Source organism: Ochotona princeps, chromosome X (assembly GCF_030435755.1).
Source record: "Ochotona princeps isolate mOchPri1 chromosome X, mOchPri1.hap1, whole genome shotgun sequence".
Lineage (NCBI taxonomy): Eukaryota > Metazoa > Chordata > Mammalia > Lagomorpha > Ochotonidae > Ochotona > Ochotona princeps.
Window position 1 is genome coordinate 27982336 of NC_080865.1, and position 24205 is coordinate 28006540.

At 47.0% G+C, this 24205-nt stretch overlaps 1 protein-coding gene across 1 annotated transcript in view; it reads left to right on the forward strand.

The window, feature by feature from the left end:
- Window positions 1-5675: 5675 nt before the first annotated feature.
- The window catches only part of ACOT9 (acyl-CoA thioesterase 9), a 36232-nt gene continuing 17702 nt past the window's right edge, over window positions 5676-24205 (forward strand). The window contains exons 1-5 of the mRNA XM_004587817.3: window positions 5676-5847; window positions 11537-11634; window positions 20861-20906; window positions 23530-23700; window positions 23939-23976. Coding sequence (XP_004587874.2) covers window positions 5828-5847; window positions 11537-11634; window positions 20861-20906; window positions 23530-23700; window positions 23939-23976 — 373 coding nt within the window. The 5' untranslated portion in view covers window positions 5676-5827. The remainder of the gene's footprint in view (window positions 5848-11536; window positions 11635-20860; window positions 20907-23529; window positions 23701-23938; window positions 23977-24205) is intronic.

Consider the following 24205-nt stretch of genomic DNA (forward strand, 5'->3'; position numbering starts at 1 on the left):
CTGTTCACGGTATTCACTGGGTGAGCATGCACTGATGAACAGATAAAGCAAACATGGTACAAATGCAGTGAAGTTCTACTCAGATGTAAAAGAGGGGAGGAAGTTTTGTCATTTGCTAAAACATGAATGGGCTCAAAGGTCATTATGTTAAGTGAAATGAACCAAGCTCAGGAGGTATTGCATGCTCTTGTGCCACAAATATTGCCCTTGATTTCTCTACATGTGCCCTGGTTCAACATGTTCTTCTATGTTTTCTCTGCTTTCTCTCTGTGTTTTCCTGCCTGTTACCTGTAGTGCTGTCCGGCAGGAGAAGGGGTTTCTGCACTTGTCTTCATCTGTAGAATGGAGGCCTTGGATTGGTAAGCTTGTTTACTGTTCTTTTTGTTGTTCTACAATCCTTTACTTCTTACTGCAGTGTGTTTTTCGTACCTTAGCAAACAGCCAAGGTATCTATTAAAGTGCAAAAATCCAATAAGAACCTCCTTTTAAAATAAACTATTTTTTGTTTATTAATTTTTAAAAAGATTTATTTATTTGGGTCCAGCGCAATAGCCTAGTGGCTAAAATCCCCTCCTTATATCCACTGGGATCCCATATGGTCACCAGTTCATATCCAGGCTGTTCTACTTCCCTTCTGTCACCCTGCTTGCGGCCTGGAAGAGTGGTCGAGGATGGGAAAAAAAAAAACCTTGGGACCCACGTGGAAGACCCAGAAGAGCATCTGGCTCCTGGCTTCGGATTGGCTCAGCTCTGGCCGTTGCGGCCACTTGGGGAGTGAACAACCAGACAGAAGATCTTCCTCTCTGTCTCTCCTCCTCTCTGTAACTATGCCTTTCTAATAAAAATAAATAAATCTTTTTTAAAAAGATGTATTGATTTGAAAGTCAGAGAAAGAGAGATTGTCCCTCTGCTGGTTCACCATCTGAAATGGCTGCAATGACCTGGACTGGGCCAGGCCAGGACCAGCAGCCAGGAGCTTCTTCCGGTCTACCTGGGTGCAGAGGCCTAAGCACTCAAGTCATCTTTTACTGCTTTTCCAGGCTGTCAGTACGGTCTGGGTTGGAATTGAAACAGCAGGAGTTGAACTAGGCTCACATATGGGGTGCCAGTGCCTCAAGAGGCAGCTTGAGCTGATGTGCCAGAACACTGGCCCCATACATACTCTTAAAAATACTGTTTGTGTGCCTGGTGCGATAGCATAGTGGTTGAAGTCCTCGCCTTGCACGTGCTGGGATCCCATGTGGCCGCTGGTTCTAGTCCTGGTGGCCCTGCTTCCCATCCAGCTCCCTGCTTGTGGCCTGGGACAGCAGTTGAGGATGGCCCAAATCCTTGGGACCCTGCACCCGCGTGGGAGACCCGGAAGAGCTCCTGGCTCCTGGCTTCGGATTGGCTCAGCTCCAGCCATTGCACTCACTTGGGGAGTGAACCGTCAGACAGAAGATCTTCCTCTCTGTCTCTCCTCCTCTCTGTATATCTGACTTTCCAATTAAAAAAAAATAAATCTATAAAAAAATACTGTTTGTTTCTTTATAAGGCAGAGTCAGAGAAAGAGGGCTCTTCCATCTGCTGGACACAATAGTTGGGACTGGTCCAGGTTGAAGTTTATGTGACACAATGCTGGTCCCTAAAATACAGACTCTTAAATGAAGAGTTGCTTCTGCTGGTATCTTATTATGAGTTTGCTAAAACCAAATGTAACCAATGCTGCCAGTTTTATTTGGAAAATTCATTATTTTGAACCAAACTGTCATAAGCCTAGTGCCTTAACGGTAACACACTGAGTAGCAATGACTGGTTCCTGCTTTCATTTCTTCAGCTGTATTTTCCTGATTTCCTGACTGCTTCTTGCCTAGTGGCTCATGAGTTAGAAAGCATCAAAGTGCTAGAGTAGGACAGAGCAGGGTGTCAGGCCTGGCCCTGATGGGAGATGCTTTGTGGACCTACAAGCCTTTTTCTGGTGAAATCCAGCAGTTTCTTTGTTTGCGTGTGTTGCTAGGGGAAGGAGCATACATAAATCTGGCTTTTAGTCTGTCACTCAAATTGAGTTTTGGCCTTATTGCTCAGTCCAATGTAAAAATCAGGGGTGAGATGAGGATGATGCAAGTGACCTTTGGCGCAAAGTTTAAGGGGTAGCTCTCCAAAAAAAATAAATAAATAAAATGATACTTCCGTACAGTGCTTTTTAAAGTTCCAGTCTTGTGCTTAAGGCAGCTACATTTGCTTCTCCTTGGTCGAAGCTCCACTTTGTGTATCTGCCTGTCTGACTGCGGGAGTCTGCGATTTGTTCAGCTCCAGGCAGAGCTGTAGATGGCACCAGCCAGCAGGGCTGGGCCTCCCAGATGACATAGGATGTGAAGAGATGACCTTTGAGTTGATGAGAGCAACGGAAAGGTATGGAACAGCCCGTCCCTGTTCTGTGCTTGCTTCTGAGTCTGCATGGGAAGGCAGAGCTACTGTTCCCTGGGCCGGCAACCATCAGCATCTTAGGTTGCATGTGCAGAATAAATGTTTGAAATAGTCTTGGGAAACGCACACTTGTGACTGAAGGAACCAGCAACATGTATCTCTAAGAACATGGAGGGTAAGAAGTAATAGGGCAACGACTTACAAGACAGTGTTGCAACAGAAGCAGGGTAGACTTAGACCATGTTATGGCAAGGGCAGTTACTGCGAAGTAGATATTAGCTCAGTGCGAGGAGAAATGTTTCTTAGCAGAATGTCCCTAAAGAACTGCATGGAAGAAAGGGACGTTTCTGGAAAATAAGGTTGCAAAAAAAAATTTCTACTTTATGAGACAGATTCCCTGAACGTGCTTCGTGGGAGGCCTTGCCAAGTCCAAGATCCTATTTTTTCTTTCTAGATCGATTGCCAGGAATCATTTGACTCGTGTTCTGTCACTGTGGGCTCGTGGGGCTGCTGCAGCCTGATCAGCACTTGCATGCCAAGAGTGGCCAACGGACAATAGCCTGATTCATCTCTGCCCCAACTCAGAGAAGCAACGGGCTGCAATGTGTGACGTGAACGCTGTGATTCTCTTTTCCCCTTTTCTGATAGAAAAATATGTCCTGCTGCCTCATCGCACATGCCTGGCCACGCACGTGGAAGGTGCTGCTGTTGTGGTCTGAAGCTTGACTTGGAACTTGTCTAACTTGTGTTCTTTGTAAAAAAAAATTCTTTACATTTTCGCAGAAAAAAACCTAGATTCTTGTAAAAAAAAAGTTAAATTATATATAGAGATATATGTATGCAATGAAAATTTACATAAATATGAAGACAGAAGAGAAGGACTAGTATAGTTTTTTTGGTCTCTTACAGCTGTGAAATTTAATGTTTGTACGACGGTTGAGTCAAGAATAGCTGTTTCATGTCTTATTCCATTTCCCCCTTCCCGTCTCTATCCCCAAATAATCATATTCAGTGTGGGTCGGATAACCAGCTGTCATAGGATGCAATCTCTTCAAAGCACGTCGAAATGGAGGACATTGCCCTCAGCCCCTGGGCCAAGCTGAGCAGTATGCGTTCAAGGTGAGCAGAGGTGAGTGTGGGAGAAGTGAGGATGGCGACTGAAAGGGAGAAGGTAAAGGTACATGTGCGGTGGCCTCAGTGGTCCTGCTGGCGGAGTCGAGTGGTGACCAGGATAAAGGATGTGCATGTTCCAAAGCCAGCACTGTAGCTCTCTGGGCTAATCGTTTACCCCATAGAAGACCTAGAAGAAGCTCCTGGCTCCTGACCTCGGATTGGCGCAGCTCTGGCTTGGTGGATTATAAATGAAAGTTTTCAGTTACTCAGAAAATTGCTCTAACAATTGGCTTTCACTAGAAATAATAATTGGAAAAAAGTAATAAAATATTGTTCACAAACTGTCGTCATAAAGGACCATGTGCCTGTATTAGTTTTCTTGGAAGTCAGAGTTATGGGGGGAGCGGGTTCCATCTGCTGGTTTACTCCCCCAGTGGCTGCAGTGGCTGGAGCTAGGTTAATATAAAGCCAAGAGCCAGGAGCCAAGAGCTTCTAACATGTCTTTCAGGTGGGTACAGGAACCCAGGGATCTGAGCCATCCTCCACTGCTTTCCTAGACTATAAGAAGAGAGCTGGGCAGGAAATAGAGCACCTGGGACTCAAACCAGTGCCTATATGGGATGCTGGTGCTGCTGGTAGAGGATTAGTCTGTTTTGCCACCACACCAGCTTCAAATCTGCACTTTTAAAAATCATGATCAGTGATGCTGAATAAGGTGGGGAAGAATGTCATGTCAATTTGGCTTCTTTGAACAGAGCGGGAAAGCTGATAAATACATGATAGAGGACTTCAGACCTCTGGATTATTCACAAAGCTGTTGGCAGGGGGCCGAAATTTCTTGCCACATGGATTTCTCCATAGGAGTCCTTTAGTATATAAGCGGCATTAGAAATGGACTTCCTCAACAGTGAATGACCTGGGCCCGGTGCGATAGCCTAGTAGCTAAAGTCCTCACCTTGCTCACACTGGGATCCCATATGGGTGCCGGTTCTGGATTGCTCCAATTCCCAACCAGCTCCCTGCCTGTGGCCTGGAAAAGCAGTAGAGGATGGACCAAAACCTTCTGATCTTGCAATTATATGAGGCCTTTTTAAAAAATAAAATATTTATTTATTTTTATTGCAAAGTCAGATCTATATATAGAGGAGGACAGACAGAGAGGAAGATCTTCATCTGATGATTCACCCCCCAAGTGACCACAATGCCTAGTGCTGCGCCAATCCAAAGCTAGGAGCCAGGAACTTTTTCTAGGTCTCCCACGCGGGTGTGGAGAATCAGTTCTGCAAATGAAATCTCTGTTCTTGCCTTGAAGCTCTGTGGGTGAGCCTAGGTGTCCAGATGGCAAAGATTAAGGGGCGTGACAGTTGCAGAAGAGGAACAGTGCTTTCTCAATGAGGTCAGTGGTTCCGACAATCCTAAATCCAGACTGCAACCATGACTAACTAAGTCAGAATGTGTGCAGGGTGGGGCGCTGGTAGCAGTATTTTAGAAACCTGTCCAGGAGATTCTAGCGTGCAACTGAAGGGCAAGAACCACAGACTGGCAGACAAGCCGCAGGGGTCAAGGATAACAGAGACAAAATGCGCAGAACAGCCTGTAGCTAACTTCCGAACCACGCCCGTCCGTTCTAAGTGGTCCATTTACTCAATAATAGCGGGAATAGGCGGGTTCTAGGGTTGCTAATAGAAACTGGGCAGTTGATTGAGCGGGGAAAGCCCTTAAGGGCGTATTTAGTTTCTAGCCAATGAACGGCCAGGGACTGGCAGGCTCAGCATGGCCAACCCCCCCCCACCAGAAGCAGCCTCACCCTGTTGACAACCCGCACCCCGAGAGCGGCTGGATCCCTGGAATCGTGACCCCACCCATCTCCCTCGGGGCCACGCCCTCTCACTGTGACCCCGCCCCCAAAAAGAGAGGCCCCTACCTCCTGACAACCGGGTCCCCACATCCCGGAAAGCCTGGGCCCAGGCCTCCAGCAGGGTGGCCTCGCCCTCTGCATCGTGGTCCGCCCTTCTCCCCACCCCTCACAGGGTAGCCCGCCCCTGGCAGCTCGGCTTGGCCCTTCAGAGGGCTTTCCCTGCGGCGCAGCATGCTCCACCCACTCCGGGCAGCAAGGCTCCCCTCCGCAGCATGGCCCCACCCTTTGACGGCGTGGCCCCGCCCCTGGGTGGCCTCGCTGCTAGGGCGCGGTCGTGGGGAGCGAGGTTCCGTCTCTTGCCTGCGTTCCTTGTGGGCTCCTTTTCCCTTTCCCTTTGTCCACCGGCGCGTGAGTCCCATTCTGCAACGGCTGGCACAGCGGCCGAGCACGATGAGGCGGGCAGCACTGCGGTAGGTAGCAGGGCGTGGGGTGGTCTCATAGGGAGCTGTCCCTGGGCACCCATGTCCTGCTTCTGATCGCGGGGCGGGGCGGGCCGGAACGGAAGGTGGCAAGGGCGTGGAGAACTGATGCCTTGGGCCTTTCAGTTTTGGGAGAATGGGCAGCCACCCACAGCAAACCCGCCATGACATTGGCCTGCAGGCTCAGCGCTGCAGACACCTCTCAAACATTTGTAGCCTGGGGTTTGAACGTCATAACGAAGTCTAACTTTTAAGGGAGGAAATTGGGTGTTGCCCGAAATTCCTTTCTCTTTGCTCCTTGGGGATGTGGTTGAAAGTGTCTGTGGGGTAGTTCCCGCTCCGGAAGCTTCTTTTGCCCCAGCACCGGGGAGTTTTGCTTTCCTTCAACATGTTCAGGGGTGGGCACCTGACACACTTTGAGTGACTAGTGTGTTGTAACTTGCGTACAAATTGCAGGGTACGTTTTGGTTCTCGGGGCTTAAGGAATTGTTTTACTAGCACTCCTGGTGTTAGTTTGAAACTTCCCTGAGTAGCCAGCCCTTTGTAAAGGGGCTGCTAGTGTTAATTAGTCTGCTTGGTGAGTGATCATTCCAGCTGGCCCAGTGGCTCTCCTCCCCCACGGGGCTCCTGGCTTTTCCCCTGCTTGCTTCTTGGCTGCCTCTCCGGGTTGGTTCTGTCCACACCTGTTGCTGCTTCTGAAGGTGTTTGCGCCAGTGGGCCTGCCCCCCAGCTGCACACCATCAGTGTAGCCTCAAGACCTGAGCCGCATTGTTTCATCTGTTCTCTTGGCCCTGGGTCCCTCTGGCCCTGTCTCCCTCCACAGGTATCTGTATGTATATTTATCGTTTTGTTTCATGGTGCTTAGTGTCTTTGCAGTGTGCTGAATGGAAGGGTTCTTTCAGTCTCTCTTGCTCACTGTTGCGCAGTTGACTTTAGTTTGTGTTGAATCCCTTGTGAAAGGCCCTGGATGCCCTCCAGCGAGGCTCTGCTTGGCGCTGAGCTCCCACAGGCCTGCGTGCCTTCTGGTGGACCCCTCTAACCTTCCATGGCCTCTGTGAGTGGCTATTGAGAGTTCACAATGGAACACAGACACTGAGGGTCAGGTTGCCTGGTGGGCAGCCTTCGTAGCTTTTTTGTTTTTTGTCTTGACTCACCTTAGTTTAGTCTCTTAATTGAAAACTAGGATATATGAGTGACAGTGTCTGTCACTGTAATAAAAACTTTGCAGTCATTTGAGAAACAAAACTTGTAATCTTGGGAGTCAGGATGACACCATACCTTGTGTGTGTGTGTGTGTGTGTGTGTGTGTGAGAAAGATTTACTTATTTGAAAGGTGCCATTACACAGAGAGATGAAGAGAGAGAGCTTCCATCTTGTTGCTTCACACCCCAAATGGCCTCAATTGTCAGGGCTGATCCAGGCTGAAGCCAGGAGCCAGGAGCTTTTGCTAGCTCTTTGACATTGTTGACAGGGACCCAAGCACTTGGACCATCTTCTGCCATTTTCCCACACCCTTAGCAGGGAGCTGGATTGAAAATGAAGTGGCTGGGACTTAACTGGTGGCCATATGGGATTTTGGCATTGCAGATGGTGGCTTAATGGCATTATGTCACAGTGCAGGTCCAAGACATTTCTTTGCCATCTCCCGTGACTTCTGTGATTCTATCAGCAACCCATGAGAGCTTGGGCTCCCTGGGCTCTTCTGACTGGCAAGGTGTAATCATGAGTCCTGGGGACTGTGTGTCCCTCAGGCCTCTGACAGTTTCTTCTAAAGACCTAGAGCTTTTGCTATGGGGCTCCTAAAGGCTGAAAGCGGCAGGCACTGAGGACTTAGGGATTGGTGAAACCATCCTTCTTTCTCCACCTGGGTGCTGCATCTTCAGTCCTGCAGGCGAGAAACAGATGGTTAGGTGATTCCCTGTGGACCATCACAGATTTAAAGCAACCTAAATGGTCTAGCCTGCTGCACACCGAGGCCACATGCTGTATCCTGTTGCGCTTGGGCTGTGGGTCTGTACAGCAGGATCCTGTGCTGCATACCACACGCGGGGGTAACACAGTGACATTTGTGTATCAGAGAACGTATCGCAGAAGTACACTATGAAAGACAAGGGTCCATCTGTTTAGGGTACATACTATGAATGGGCCTTCCAGGACTGGAAGTTGCTCTGGGTGAGTGACAAGTGAGTGGGAAGGCCAAGGACATTACACTCAATCTCAAAACATTTTTCTTTCTTTAGTAATAAATGACTTTTAGCTTACTGTAACTTTTTAAAAGGATTTATTTTGTTTTTATCTGAGTGGTAGTTACAGAGAGAGGAGACGTGGGGAGAGAACGGTCTTCCATCCACAGGTTCACTCCCGAAATGGCCCCAATGGCTAGAGCTGGGCTGGGCTGAAGATGGGAACCAGGAACTTCTTCCAGGTCTCCTACATGAGTGCATGGTCCCAAGGACTCTGGCTTTTTGATTAAGATGTGAGTGTTGTGGCACCCTGGGTTAAGCAACCTCTTGGGGTGCCTGCATCCCCTGTCAGGATGCTGGTTTGAATTCTGACTACTCTGCTTCGGATTCAGCTTCTTTCCAATGCATCCTGGCAGGGAGTGGAGAGAGGTCCAAAAGCTTGGGCCTCTGCCACCGCATGGGTACCAGGTGGCGTTCCAGGCTCCTGGATGCCCTTGGTAACGTGGACATTTGTGTTGCTGTGCCTTTCTACTAGATAAAAAATAAGTGACTGGGTATTTTGAAATGAAGATGTTAACTGTCCAGTATCTTTAAAAATCACATGCACACACACAGGGCCTACACAGAATAGGACTGCCAACATTGTGATTTTCCACCTCCCCATCTGGTCCCACTCACAGGCCTTTGATGACAGTGCCAGCCTCTGATTGGTTTGTTTCTTTTTCCATTTTGGATTGGCTTACAAGCAGATAATGTACTATTAACATTCTTCTCTGTTAATGAAAACCTTTAACTGTTGGGATCTGTTTTCACAGTTTTTTTTTTAAGCTTTGTTTTGGGCCCTGTGTGGTAGCCTAGTGCCTAAAGTCCTCTCCTTGCATGTATTGGAATTCCATATGGGTGCCGGTTCATGTCCCAGCTGCTCCATTTCTCTTCCAGCTTCCTGTTTGTGGCCTGGGAAAGCAGTAGAGGACAGCCCAAAGCCTTAGGGCCCTGCACCCCTGTGGGAGACCTAGAGGAGGCTCCTGGCTCCAGATCAGCTCAGCTCCGACTGTTGTGGCCACTTGGAGAGTGAACCAGTAGATGGAAGATCTTTGTCTCTCCTTCTCACTGTAAATCTGACTTTCTAATAAAAATAAAGGATTTATCCATTGGTTCACTCCCCCAAATAGCCCTATGGCCAGAGCTAAGCAGAACTGAAGCCTGGAACCAGAGGCTTCTTTTGGGTCTCCCATGTGGGTGAAGGGTCCCAAAGACTTGTGCCATTCTCTGCTGCTTTCCCAGGCCATTAGCAGGGAGCTGGATCAAAAGTGAAGCAGTTGGTACACAAACCTGTGCCCATATGAGATGCTGGCACCACAGGTGGAAGATTAGTATACTATGCCACCATGCTGACCCATTTAAAACTGTTTAAAGAGCTGATTGAGGCCTGGTGCGATAGCCTAGTGGCTAAAGTCCTCGCTTTGCACGTGCTGGGATCCCATATGGGTACCAGTTCTAATCCCGGCAGCCCCGCTTCCCATCCAGCTCCCTGCTTGTGGCCTGGGAAAGCAGTCGAGGACAACCCAAAGCCTTGGGACCCTGCACCTATGTGGGAGACCAGGAAGAAGCTCTTGGCTTCTGGCTTTGGATTGGCACAGTTCTGGCCGTTGCGGCTTGGGGAGTGAATCAGTGGATGGAGGATCTTCTGCTCTGTCTCTCCTCTATATATCTGACTTTCCAATATATATATACATATATATGTATGTATATATAAACAAATAAATAACTGAATAAATTAGTTGATTGAGATCTGCAAAACTTATATTTCATTTCACTGTGAATTTTCTGAGGTGTTGTTTTTCTTTTGTGATTTTCTCATGCCTCTTCAGGTATAGATTCCGTGGATCATAGGAATTTTTTAGTGCCATCATAATATTATTGGACTATCATTGTATGCAATCCTTCATGGACCAAAACGTCATGCCACGTATGAGTGTACATACTCATACGTGGATACTTCCAAAAGTTAGTGAAAACGTGAAATTAAAAGGAGGTTGTTTTGATCAAAAGCATTTTTGAAATCCATGCAGTTTTTTCATAATATGCATTTTCTTAAACTTTTAAAAGACCCTGTGAAGGAATTAGCCGGATATTGTGAAAAGAGCAACTTGTTTGTGCACATATGTGCGTGTGTTGCAGACAGCAGAATTGGGTCTCTGGGGACTTTGGCAGCAAGTGCATACTCCTATTTCTGTGTTCTTTGGGCTAGTTGACTTGGTGAAAGGTCAAGGATTTGTTGCAGCAGCTTATATGTGGATTTTACAAATTTTTATGGAAAGTCAGATTTACAGAAAGAAGGAGAGACAGAAAGATTTTCTATCTGCTGGTTCACTCCCCAAATGGCAGCAATGGCCAGAACTGAGCCGATCCAAAGCCGGGAGCCTCTTCTGGGTCTCCTACGTGGGTGCAAGGCCTCTAGACTTTGGGCTATCCTTGGCTGCTTTCCCAGGCCACAAGCAGGAAACTGGCTGAGAAGAGGAGCAGCCTGGATATGAACTGGCACCCATATGGGATCCCACTGCTTGCAAGAGGAGTATTACTCAATTGAGCCATCTTGGTGGGCTCCCAATGCAACCAATTTTTTTAAAGATGTATTTATTTTATTACAAAGTCAGATATACAGAGAGGAGGAGAGACAGAGAGGAAGATCTTCCGTCCGATGATTCACTCCCCAAGTGAGCTGCAACGGGCCGGTGCTGCGCGGATCCGAAGCCGGGAACCTGGAAACTCTTTGGGTCTCCCTCACGGGTGCAGGGTCCCAATGCATTGGGCCGTCAACTGCTTTCCCAGGCCACAAGCAGGGAGCTGGATAGGAAGTGGAACTGCTGGGATTAGAACTGGCGCCCATATGGGATCCCAGGGTGTTCAAAGCGAGGACTTTAGCCGCTAGGCCACGCAGCCAGGCCCTAATTTAAATTTAAAGAGAGAAGCAACTAGCTATATTTGAGCCGATAGTTTTTATTCTGTTCTGGAACTAGGAAATATCTACTCAAGCACAATAAATTCTTTGAGCCTGGAAAGGGATAGTTCAAAGTTCAAAGTTGAATCATTGATAATTAGCCTTATCTTATTTATTCAGGAACTACAGTGTGACAATAAGGAACAAAATAAGTGGTCATAATTTGTTTAGTTGTTTACTGAATCAATTTTGGGCTTCTGGAGCTAGTAAAATAGAGCAAGAATACATTCATCATTAAACCTGTTTGACATGTTTTATTTATTTTGAAGTAAATTACTTAATTATCAGCTGGCAAGAAGTGTTCACTCTAGCTGGAGAGCAGCCTTATGGAGTAACCTCATATGCCAGTGCATGTGGGAAGCAAGTGCAGGCGCCACCAGGCAGCGTAACCGGAGGCTGTGCTGCGGCCGTATGCTCTGCAAGAAGGCGGGGGCTCTCGAGCTGCCAAGGAAGAAGCCCTGGAGTCTGTTCTCAGTGTGTTTTATCTTGCTTATAGGCTTTGCGCCTTGAGCAAGGGGCTGCCGACTCCTGCCAGAACACTGACTCAAGGGTCCCAGGAGCCGCAGACGCCGGGGATCTTCCACATACGTGAAGGCAAGTATGGGTTTTATCTCTTATTGACACATGCTGAATACCCATATTCTCATTTTGGTTGGGAGATGCATGCGATGATACCTTCTTTTTGATTTTTTAAATTTTTCATTATACAGTTCCATAGGCTCATGGATTTTCCCTGCCCGCCTCCCCATTCCCCCTCACCCCTCAGTTACCCTGTGTTATTACAATAGTATAATCCCTTCAACAGCAGCCACAAGTCCATCATTCTGCTAGTTAAATGTAGCAATAGAAATGGCAGAAAGTCCAGCATCTTATTGTCAAGATTTATTGACAAGAATGTGAAAAAAATCAGCTGGCATCTAGAGGAATCACAATGAGACTCATAACTGACCTGTCACAGGAAACTCTACAGGCCAGAAGAGAATGGAGTGACATATTCCAGATTCTAAAAGCAAAAAATTGTCAGCCTAGGATCACGTACCCAGCAAAGCTTTCCTTTGTCTTTGCAAATGAAAGAAAATTCCTCCACAGTAAAGAAAAGCTCAAAGAATATGCCTTTTCCAAACCTGCGCTGCAAATGATACTTCAAGATGTTCTCTAGAGAGAGAAAAGGAATAGCGCCCACCAAAACCAAAGGCAAATGTGGAGAAACTACCAGTAGAATGACAGCAAAAGACTAAATGAAACAATGACAGTCCATTGCTAAAATGACAGGACCAAATTACCACCTATCCATATTAACCCTGGGTGTAAATGGCTTAAACTCACCAATCAAATGTCATAGATTAGTTGACTGGATAAAAAACAAAACCCATGTTTCTGTTGCCTACAGGAGACACTCTCACCAGCAAAGATAAACAGAAACTGCATCTTGTGGATTTCGATGTTTTTGTTTTTATTTTCATTTATTTGAAATAGTTTTTTTTCATATTTGTCGCTGACTCGTTTATACAATAGCATCATTTTCTTCAAGAAGGTTCATGATTTTCTTTTTCATTTATTCAGTCACACATTAGTCATTCTTTAGCATGTTATTTAACTTCATGGTGTCGTTAATTTTTTTTTTACTTCCTGCTGTTGATTTTGTTTTATGGCTTTTCATTTAAGGAGATGTACAGTAACTGTGTAATAGACATTATCGAATCCAGATGTGAGGATGTGATACAGCATGCATCTCTACTTCTAGGTTAAAGATGAACTCCCAATGAAACTGTAAAATATATCTTGACAACAAGATGTTGGATTCTTTGCCACTGTCCATGCCTACAATTTCAGGATGCACTTAAATAGCAGAATGATGGACTTAAGTCTGTTTATGAAAAACTATACTATTGTAATAATATGGGGAGGGGCTCAGCAGCGTGGCCTAGTGGCTAAGGTCCTCGCCTTGATCCCATGTGGCCACTGGTTCTGGTACCGGCAGCTCCACTTCCTCTCTGTCTCTCCTCCTCTCAGTATATCTGAGTTTGTAATAAAAATAAAATAAATCTTTAAAAAAATAATATAGGGGAGATCGGGGAGGGGGTTTTGGAGAGGGGGTAAGAATAATCCCAGAGCCTATGGAACTGTATCATAAAGTAAGTAAAAAGATGAAAAAAGATATTTAACAATTTCTGCAAAAACACGTTAAATCAATTGGAACAACCATATTAAAGGTGGAAGTTTCACAAGCATCTTGTTTAGACAACGCCCGGAGTCGCTGCAGAGGCGCTGGGCATAGAAATCACATTGTGAGAATTTGAGCTCCTGTTTCTGGGGGCCTTGGGGACTGAGTTCTTGTTCTTAAGTGATTTGACTGCTCTGTGTAGGCACTGAGGGCTGGATGAAGAGATCTCTTACGACAGTTCCATTGGTTGTACCAATCAAACAATCCTAGAACATGGTTTTGTTAAGAGAAACTGTTTACCCATACTTAATTGAAGTTCATAATTCATATATGCAAACACGCATTGCTGTTATTAATTTGGGAGTATTTATTATCCTTAAAATGGTGACCTTGTAAGGGTCCAAATTAGTGTATTTATTCATGCATATGTAAATGAAGCTTCAAATTGATTATTGGCTTTAGCACCTGCCACTCTTCTTTTTTTTTTTTTTTTTATTATTATTGGAAAGCCGGATATACAGAGAGGAGGAGAGACAGAGAGGAAGATCTTCCTCCGATGTTTCACTCCCCAAGTGAGCTGCAACGGGCCGGTGCGCGCCAATCCAATGCCGGGAACCTGGAACCTCTTCCAGGTCTCCCACGCGGGTGCAGGGTCCCAAAGCTTTGGGCCATCCTCGACTGCTTTCCCAGGCCACAAGCAGGGAGCTGGATGGGAAGTGGAGCTGCCAAGATTAGAACTGGCGCCCATATGGGATCCCGGTGCGTTCAAGGCGAGGACTTTAGCCGCTAGGCCACGCCGCCGGACCCTTCTTCTTTTTTCTTTTTTTTTTTTAAAGATTCATTTATTTTTATTGCAAAGCCAGATTTACAGAGAGGAGGAGAGACAGAAAGAAAGATATACCATCCACTGATTCACTTCCCAAGTGGCCGCAACAGCTGGAGCTGAGCCAATCCAAAGCCAGGAGCTTCTTTCGAGTCTCCCATTGCAGGTGCAGGGTCCCAAGGCTTTAGGTATTCCTCTAGTGCTTTCCCACGCCACAAACGGGTAGCTGGATGGGAAGTGGAGCAGCCAGAACAGGAACTGGTGCCCACATGGGATCCTGGGCATGCAAGGTGAGAAGTTTAGCCACTAGGCTACTGCATCAGGCCCTCTTTTTTTTTTTTTAGATTTATTTATTTTTATTACAGCAGATTTACAAAGGGAAGGAGGGACAAAGCTCTTCCATTCGCTCACTGACTCCCCAAGAGACTGCAACAGCTGGAGCTGAGGTGATCAGGAGCCAGGAGCTTCTTCCAGGTCTCTCAATAGCTTTGGGCTATTCTCCACTGCTTTCTAGGCCATACTCAGACACAGTATGCTGGATGGGAAGTAGAGCAGCCAGGACATGAACCGGTATCCATATGGGATCCCAGGGCATGCAAGGCGAAGATTTAGCCATTGAGCCATCATGCCTGGCCTGTACTCTTATATTGACCAAAATGGTAATTTTTTATGTCACTGGGTATCAATAGTCCATGCATTGTTTGGGGGTATTTGCTTTCCATTTATTTATTTAATTAGATTTACTTAACTACTTTTATTTGAAAGGCAAAGTTACAGAAAGAAAGAGAGAGAAAGAGAGAGGTGTTCCATCTGCTGGTTCACTTCCCAAATGGCTGCAACAGCCAGAGATGAGCTGATCTGAAGCCAGTAGCCGAGAGTCACCTTTGGGTCTTCCACGGGGCTACAGTGACTCAAAGACTTGAGCCAGCCTTTGCTGCTTTCCCAGGCCATAAGCAGGGAGTTTAGTTGAAAATGTAGCAGCTGGGACATGAATCTGTAGCCATATGAGATGCCAGTGCTGTAAGCAGAAGTTTAGCATACTGTGCCTTAGTACCAACCCCTCTATTCTTTTATTTATTTATTTTCATTTTTAATTTTTATTCTTTTTATTCTTATTATTCAGCATTGGGGTTTCCCCCTCCCTCTCCCCAACCCCTTTGTTCTCCCTTCCTGTCTTTCAATAGGTGTCTTTCAGGTACCCTCAGAAGGCCATCACACTGCCATTGAGGTGTCTCCTTTGCCTTAATGTAAAAATAGTATGACATCAAATCTAAAAATTGTACCTGTGAATTTTATCTTATTGTACTTCCTAGCTGTCTGTACCACATGTAATAAAATCTTGTGATGTAACCTATTTATTTTTTTTGTTTTTGTTTTTTTTTAAAGATTTATTTATTTTTATTACAAAGTCAGATATACAGAGAGGAGGAGAGACAGAGAGGAAGATCTTCCGTCCGATGATTCACTCCCCAAGTGACCACAATGGCCGGTGCTGCACCGATCCAAAGCTGGGAACCAGGAACCTCTTCCGGGTCTCCCATGTGGGTGCAGGGTCCCAATGCATTGGGCCGTCCTCAACTGCTTTCCCAGGCCACAAGCAGAGAGCTGGATGGGAAGTGGAGCTGCCGGGATTAGAACCGGCGCCCATATGGGATCCCGGGGCTTTCAAGGCAAGGACTTTAGCCGCTAGGCCACGCTGCCGGGCCCAACCTATTTATTTTTTACGATAATTACTTTTGATGATTTTTACATAGTTGATTAGGGTGCAAAGGATCAAGGGCTACAGGAAGGTGAGTGAGACCGTTATTTCCACATTCTCTTTTTTCCCTTCCTGCATCTGGGGGAAGGGGAGAGACAAGGGAAGAAGCCACACCCAGCATCCCAACTGCCTCCATATCCTGGGATATAGGACAGCTACCTGACACCATCCCAGGGTTCCCCATGTGGGACAAGCTCCGAGGGTCCCACTCAAGAGATAGATAGTTCCACAGTTCTGAATTGCTGCCAATCTTGCCACTCCAAGTATGATGAAATCTCTCCAGAATCCATTGGTTGACATAGTCCAACTTAGAATCTCCGTTTGCTCAGATATTTATTACCAATGCTTTGCTGGAGTAGTGGATCCATTTCTTCTGTCCTGTCCTCTGTCATGGTACCAGGTTTCCTCTGTAGGCTCCATTGTACTGCTATATCCTTTATGTCCACCTGGATATGCTGTCCACTGCTCTATCTAAGCCACTGAGGAGGCCCAGCTCTGACACATGCACTCCACGGTCAGACCATGGAACCTGCAATTCTCTCCATGTTTGGGGTTCTGAGTCCAGTGATTCAGTTGCAGGGGATCCCCATAGAATCTTCATCTGAGATGATCCCAGACCTGGTTCTTGTGTGTGCATGCCAATACAGGGTCTGGCATAGTCTGTTGCTCAAATCAGCCTATGCACATGCTGGTGGTTGCAATTGCCTCGTCAGTTCTGGCTCCAGCCACATCTCCTACACAAACCAATGGGTATTGCAGCCCAGCCCGATCCTGCCCATCACACACTCAGCCCTCACACAAATTAGTAGGAGCTGCAGCCTAGTCAGAGCAACCCACAATAACTACCACCAGTTCTGCCCCTGTGCTGGTTCCAGTGTTTGCCAGTATGTACAGCAGACTGGTCCAGTCTCCCACATCCCAGTCAGTTCTTGTACATGTCAGTGGGCATTGAATTCTCGTTCAACCCAACCAGCCCCCTTATCCAGTCCATACACATGCCAGTGGGTGCTACTCTCTGTCTAACCAAGCTTGCCCTGGTCCTGGTTCTTATGTTCCCAGTCAGAGTGGCAACCCAAGAGGGAGGTGCCCACTCTTTCTCTAATGGGCCCACTTTCACTCCCAGATCTTGCACTCTCCAGGTGGTTCTGCAGTATAGCTTGACAGAATTTTCCTCCCATGCCATCATCTGCCAGCTAATGCTACAGCAAAGCCCAACCAACCTGCACTCACTCTGACTTCTGCATACACCAGCAGGAACAGTCAACCCAGCCTGGCTTTCTCCTGATCCAGCTCACATGAGGCCAACATGTGTTGTAGCCCTGCCCTGCCTAATGTGCCTCTGATCTCAGCTCTCATGCTCAGCAGTGGGAGTAGTGGCCCAGGAGGGGAGCCCCCCGCACCCTACCACCAGTGTAACCCCTTCCCTTCCCCCTGGGTCTCACATGTGCTTATTGGGATCTGTGGTCCAGTCTGGCAGAGACTGCCTCACCTTGGCATTTGCCAGTGGGTGCTGTAGCCTGGCTAGGCCCAGGCCACCTCCAATTGCAGCTCACTCTGCTGGGGGCTACAGTCTAGCCCAGCCCAGCCGGCCCCCAGACCCAGCCTGGCCCACACTCTATCCTGGTGCTCGGATTCACCAGCAGGTAATATGAACTGACCCAGTTTGGTTTGCCCCCAACCTGAGCCAAATGTATGCTGGTGGGTACCATTACTTGGCCTAGTCTGGGCTGCTCGCTATCATGGTTCTTGTGCTCACCTGCAAGGACTGTGTCCTGACAGAGGAGTTCCCCAAGCTCCTCCATCAGGATCTCTCCCAATGCCAGATCTCACACCTACTGGTGGGTCCATGGGTCAGTCCTACTTAGTCCACCTCCTTTCCTAGCAGGAACAGTGGCCTTTCCTGACTGGCTTTCACCCATTCCAGTTTTTGCTGTTGGGTGTTACAGCCCAGCCAAGCCTGGTCCACACCCAGACACAGCTCGCACAGGTTCAGCAGTGGCAGAGACCTAGCCCAGCCCATCCTACACCTACCCTAGTTCTCACGAGCACCAGTGGGTGCTGGAGTCTGACCCAATGTAGCGCACCCCAGACCCAGTCCACATTCATGTTGAGGGACACTGCAGCCATGTCCAGATCAGACAGCATCTCTCATTCCAGCCCTCACATTCACCCGTGGGAACCACAACTCAGCCAGGGCATCCCCTTTGCTCCTCAACCATGCCTATTCCCAACCACAGATCTCACATGTGCCAGTGGTTGCTCTGACCCAGCTTGACAGAGTCCCTCACCTGTCTTGGCCTTTGCCTTTGGATGCTGTAGCCTGCCATGACTCAGCTGGCCCCTAGTCCCAACTCTTGCTGGTGAGTACTGGAACATGGCCTTGCTCAGTCTGTTCCCAACCCTGGCTCATGCAAACCAGTAGGTATGACAGCTTAGCCTGGCATGACCTGCACTCTAGCCTGGTTTCTGCACTTGCCAGTAAGCTGAGGTTTTCTTGGCCCTGCCAGGTCTGTCCCCTTCCAAATCCAACTCAAACACTTGCCAAAGAATGGAGCTACATTGCTTAGCCTGCCTGACCCCTAGGTCTGGACCATGTGCTCACCAGCGGGAGTTATGTCCCACTAAGGGTTTCCCAAATTCCCCACTCGGCCCACTCTCAGATCCAGATCTCACATGCTCCAGCAGGTGCTAGGCCCTTGCCTGGCATAGCCTCCCTCTCCATCTTGGCCTTTGAATGAGCTGGTGGATGTTATGGGCTGGCATGCTCCACACCCTGTTTTAGGATGCACATGCAAGTGCTGCAGCATGTACCTGCCCAGTCTATTTTCAGCCCTAGTACCCATGAGTGTTGGTGGGTTCCATGGTCACACCTAGGTTAGCCTATCACCACCTCAACTCTTTGTTTTTTTAAAGATTTATTTTATTTTTGTTGGAAAGTTAGATACACAGAGAGGAAGAGAGACAGAGAGGAAGATCTTCATCCATTGAATCATTTCCCAAGTGACTGCAACAGCCAAAAATACACTGATACGAAGCCAGAAGCCAGGAGCCTCTTCCTGGTCTGCGCATAGGTGCAGCGTGCCAAGGCTTTGGGCCATCTTTTACTGCTTTCCCAGGCCACAAGCAGGGAGCTGGATGGGAAGTGGGGCTGCCAGGATTAGAACCAGCATCCATATGGGGTCTTGGCATGTGCAAGATGAGGACTTTCGCCTCTAGGTTAGGCTACCACACTGGGCCCGCCACCCCAACTCTTAAGCTAACCAGCAGGACTTGTATTTCCATAGGGTTGGACCCACTTATCCCCCACAGAATCTATCCCCGGACCTGGTTCTCTTGCGTGCTGGTTAGTGTCATGGCTCTGCCTAATGTGACTCATCCCCTGTTCCGACACTCAGTTGGGTACTGGGATCTAGCCCTGCTAAATAGGCCCCCAGCCCTAACTTTCGTATGGACTGGCATGTGGTGGTCAGTGATGTCCTGCATTAACACACCCATCTCAGGACTCCCATGTGGGCTGGTGCATCGGTCTGACCTATGCAGATCTTCGGTCTCTCCCCTCCAATCCACCAGTTCTCAGTCCCCTCGCTTACCTGCAGGTAAATGGCCCTGTTGTTGGGAGTCCTTCTGGATTCATTCTGCACCTACACATATGATGGCCTTATCCATGGATGTCCCTAGGCAGTAATTCCACACCCCCAAGTCCCCAGAGCTCGTCGCTGGGCAGCCAGTGGGCAAGCAAAGGTGGCACTGGCTGCTTTTAAGTGGTCAGGCCAGGCTGTGCCACCCGCCCCCACCAGCAGCCAAAAGCGGTTGGTGGAATGGAGGTTCCTGTTTGCATGCCTAGCCCCCATTTTTTTATTTAAAAGAGCTTTGTTGCTCTGAGTTTCAAATAATTTTTAAATATATTTTTATTTTGAATTCTGAATTATGTGGTACAATTTCGTATAGGTTGGGATTCCCCCACAAACTCCCACCCCCAACAGATTTTTCCCATTTACTACAGTATTATAGTCCTTCATAAGGAATAATTCTATCAGTCTCTTATTTAAGTGTACCCCGACATTGTTGGTACAGACAATGTCAGACAGTCCAGCATCCCATTGTCTACACATGTCCAACAGCTTCATTGGGAATCCATCTTCTGTCTGGAAGCAGGGATCCTTGTTCCATTATACCCCCACGTCTGTATATGACAGACCCCAGTACTCCATCACTATACATTTCCATAATTGAGAAGTCATGAAACCAGGTCAACAACTGGTATGAGTTAGAACAGCCACAACAACAACAACATCAACAACAAATTACAGCACCATGAAGAAACGCGCCACTGAGTAACCAACACGTGAGTGACAAAAAGGAAACACAAAAGTCTCTTGGGAAAAATGCTGACTTTTGGATTTAATGAGATTTCTTGCAATACAAAATTACATTTTAATTTCCAGATATGTATTCTGTTTTCCTATACAAAGTGCATGTGGCTCAGGTTTTGCGGGACAACAATTGGATCTGTGATGTTCACAATATGATATTATAATGCTGATGCTTATTTTTGATGCTCATTTTCTTTTTTTTTAAAGATTTATTTTATTTTTATCACAAAGTCAGATAGAAGAGGAGAGACAGAGAGGAAGATCTTCCTTCCATTGATTCACTCCTCAAGTGGCCGCAACGGCCAGAGCTGAGCCGATCTGAAGGCAGGAGCCTCTTCCGGGTCTCCCACACGGGTGCGGGGTCCCAAGGCTTTGGGCCGTCCTCGACTGCTTTCCCAGGCCACAAGCAGAGAGCTGGATTGGAAGTGGGGCCACTGGGATTAGAACCGGTGCTCATATAGGATCCTGGCGTGTACAAGGCGAGGACTTTAGCCTCTAGGCTCCCGGGCTGGGCCCCACACACAGTGTTTTAGGAACCTAGATTTTTTTTTCATAATATGTGTAAAATGTGTATTATGAAGAAGCGCTTCATGGATTACAAAAACATTTGCTGAAATTCATAGTTTTAATTATGTTTCTGTGAACTTTTCCAAGTGCTCTCGTGTTTCTGTGTTTAATGGAGTGACCTCTTTTTGTTTCAGTACGAGATAAGTTGCGGGAGATAGTGGGAATATCCACAAACTGGAGGTACGTATGTGGGTTTCTTCCTTCATCCCCAGGATATTGTGACTAGGCCCAGTGGATGGGGAGCCCTGTGGTGGAAGATAGATTGTTTGTTGCTAGGAGAAAAAGGTGAACATTTTAATATGCTCACTAGTTGTATCAGTATTAGAAAACAGTGTGACTTATAGGTACCATGTATTTCTCGAAGTACATTCCGATGCATCACCTAACTGATCCACATTTAAAATATACACCCAAATGAAACTTGTGGCATGCTTACAGTATGTTTCTCTTTTTATTTTTCTCACCTGACGAGACAGGAATTCCAATTAAAATGTGAACGGGCAGGGTTTTGGGTTTGAACCCAAGTGTCCTGCTTTTGTCTGGTTTTGCACCTTGATTTCTTCATTGTTTCTTGTCTGTTCACAATTAACTGGGCCTGCTACATTGTGTGAATAATCACTAGACACAACTTTTTTCAGTTGTTGGTGCAGAAATGATCTGGTTGCTCATCCATATCCAGGTTTCCTCAGCTGTTTCCAGAATGTCCTTAACACATTTTAAAAAGATACAATAAAGGGCTGTGTGGTGCATCTGGTGGTTCTGTTTAGTCTACCTCAAATAGCTGACACTTACCCCTCCCATTCCCACCTTTTGTGTTAGCTTGGCTTTAAAGAGACCAAGCCATTTTTCTTGAGAATGTTTCCACATTGTTAATTCACCAGGTACCATTTCACTTTCTCCTGTATATTTTTTTAGATTTTATTTTATTTAGAAAAGATTTGATTGGACGGTCAGATATATAGAGAGGAGGAGAAACAGGAAGATTTTCCATCCGCGAGTGGCTGCAATGACCAGAGCTGAGCCAATTCAAAGCCAGGATCCCAGAGCCTCTTTCAGGTCTCCCACACAGGTGCAAGGTCCCAAGGCTTTGGGCCGTCCTCAACTGCTTTCCCAGGCCACAAGCAGGGAGCTGGATGGGAAAGGGGGTCGGCAGCACATGATCCGGTGCCCATATGGGATCCTGGCACGTGCAAGATGAAGACTTTTTTTTTTAAAATATTTTATTATTATTGGAAAGCCGGATATACAGAGAGGAGGAGAGACAGAGAGGAAGATCTTCCGTCCGATGATTCACTCCCCAAGTGAGCCGCAATGGGCCGGTATGCGCCAATCCGATGCCGGGACCTGGAGCCTCTTCCGGGTCTCCTACGCGGATGCAGGGTCCCAAAGCTTTGGGCCGTCCTCGACTGCTTTCCCAGGCCACAAGCAGGGAGCTGGATGGGAAGTGGAGCTGCCGGGATTAGAACCAGCGCCCATATGGGATCCCGGGGCTTTCAAGGCGAGGACTTTAGCCGCTAGGCCACGCCGCCGGGCCCAAGATGAAGACTTTAACCCCTAGACTACTGCACCAGGCCCTCCTGTATATTTTTAGGCTTGACATTTCTGTGAATGATATTTCACCAACTACATTTAGAAAAAGTTTTTAACTCATGGTAACAACATTGTATTCCTTGTCCTTGGCTCTCTTTCTGTCCCTACTCCTTATGCCTCTCATCTTTCCTTTGCCTCTTTTCATGCTCTCTTTCTCTTTTTTTTAAAGATTTATTTATTTTTATTACAAAGTCAGAGACATACAGAGGGGAGGAGAGACAGAGAGGAAGATCTTCCATCCGATGATTCACTCCCTAAGTTGCCACAATGGCTGGTGCTGCACCGATCTGAAGCCAGGAGCCAGGAACTTCTTCCAGGTCTCCACATGGGTGCAGGGCCTTTGGGCCGTCCTCGACTGCCTTCCCAGGCCACAAGCAGGGAGCTGGATGGGAAGTGGAGCCGCCTGGATTAGAACCAGCGCCCATATGGAATCCCGCCGCATTCAAGGTGAGGACTTTAGCCGCTAGGCCACGGCACCAGGCCGCCCTCTTTATTTTTTGTTCTGCCTTCTGGTAGACTTCATTTTTCCTCCTCTGTCTCTCCTTATGAAATTAGAGCACTGTGGTGGAGCTGGCAAAGCTGCTATCTGCGTCACCAGTATCCCATGTGGGTGCCAGTTTGTGTCCTGGCTGCTCCACTTCTGATCTGACTCACCGCTGATGTACCTGGTAAAGCAGCAGAGGATGACCAAGTGCTTGATCCCCTGTGGCCACATGGGAAACCTAGAAGAAGCTCCTTGCTGCACTCTGGCCCAGGCCTGGCCATTGCAACTATTTGAGGAGTGAACCGGTGAATGGAAGATCTTGCTATCTCTGTTTATCCCCCCTCTCTCTAACTCTGCCTTTCACATAAATAAATACATACATTCATAAATCTTTTTAAAAAATGAAGGTAGTGAGAGGCACAGAGAGGACAGAGGGATTCAGAATTGTCAAGGTAAGAAATGGGACTCTGGAGTTCAGTGGCCTTGCTGTTCATTAATTGTTGATGAGGATAAATATTTATTCTATCACTTTTAACTCTATTTTTCTTATCTACAAGCCTAAGAAATGGCACCAGAAGTGTTCGGTTTCCACAGCTGGTGATTGGGCGGGGGAGGGGAGGAAGAGAGGGTGAGGCAGGTGCAGACCGACAGACATTTCCCCCTTGTGCATGTCCCCAGGATTGCAGGACGATGCTGTTCCTGTGTTTACAAAGCTTGCTTTCTTCTCAGAGACCATGTGAAAGCAATGGAGGAACGAAAGCTCCTTCACAGCTCTTTGCCGGGCTCACAGAAGAGCTTGTCACCTAGGAGAATGAAGGACAGTTACATTGAAGTTCTCTTGCCTTTGGGCAGTGAGCCTGGGTTACGAGAGAAATACTTGACTGTTCAAAACACCGTAAGGTAATGTGACACTAGTCTTGTTTGATTAGATTTGATTTCCTGTTTGAGAATCAACTGAAGGATGTAATTCACTGGTCGCACAATTCACCTGTTTGAAATAAACAACCCTTTGGTTCAGAGAATTGTGTAGCCATTACTGCTATCGATTTTAGTACATTTTCTGTGCCTCTAACTTGTTAATTTTTAAAAGAATATCATCATGACTTGCGCTTAATCAATGGTTCACTTTCTCTCACAGATTTGGCAGGATTCTTGAGGATCTTGACAGCTTAGGAGGTACTTGTTATTCTAATATTTCTAATACTTACAGTATGTATTGACTAATGATGGACAGTCCTTTTCATTCTTGAGCTTGCACAAATGAGGTTATTCTAAAAGCACAGAAGGGGATCTGCTACTTTGAGTTCTAGTTTATGTCTCATAAATATAAATGCAGTTTCGAATGGGATTATAATCTGAGTGCATTTTAATAATGTTTGAAGACTCTTAAGAGACTGGTACGGTG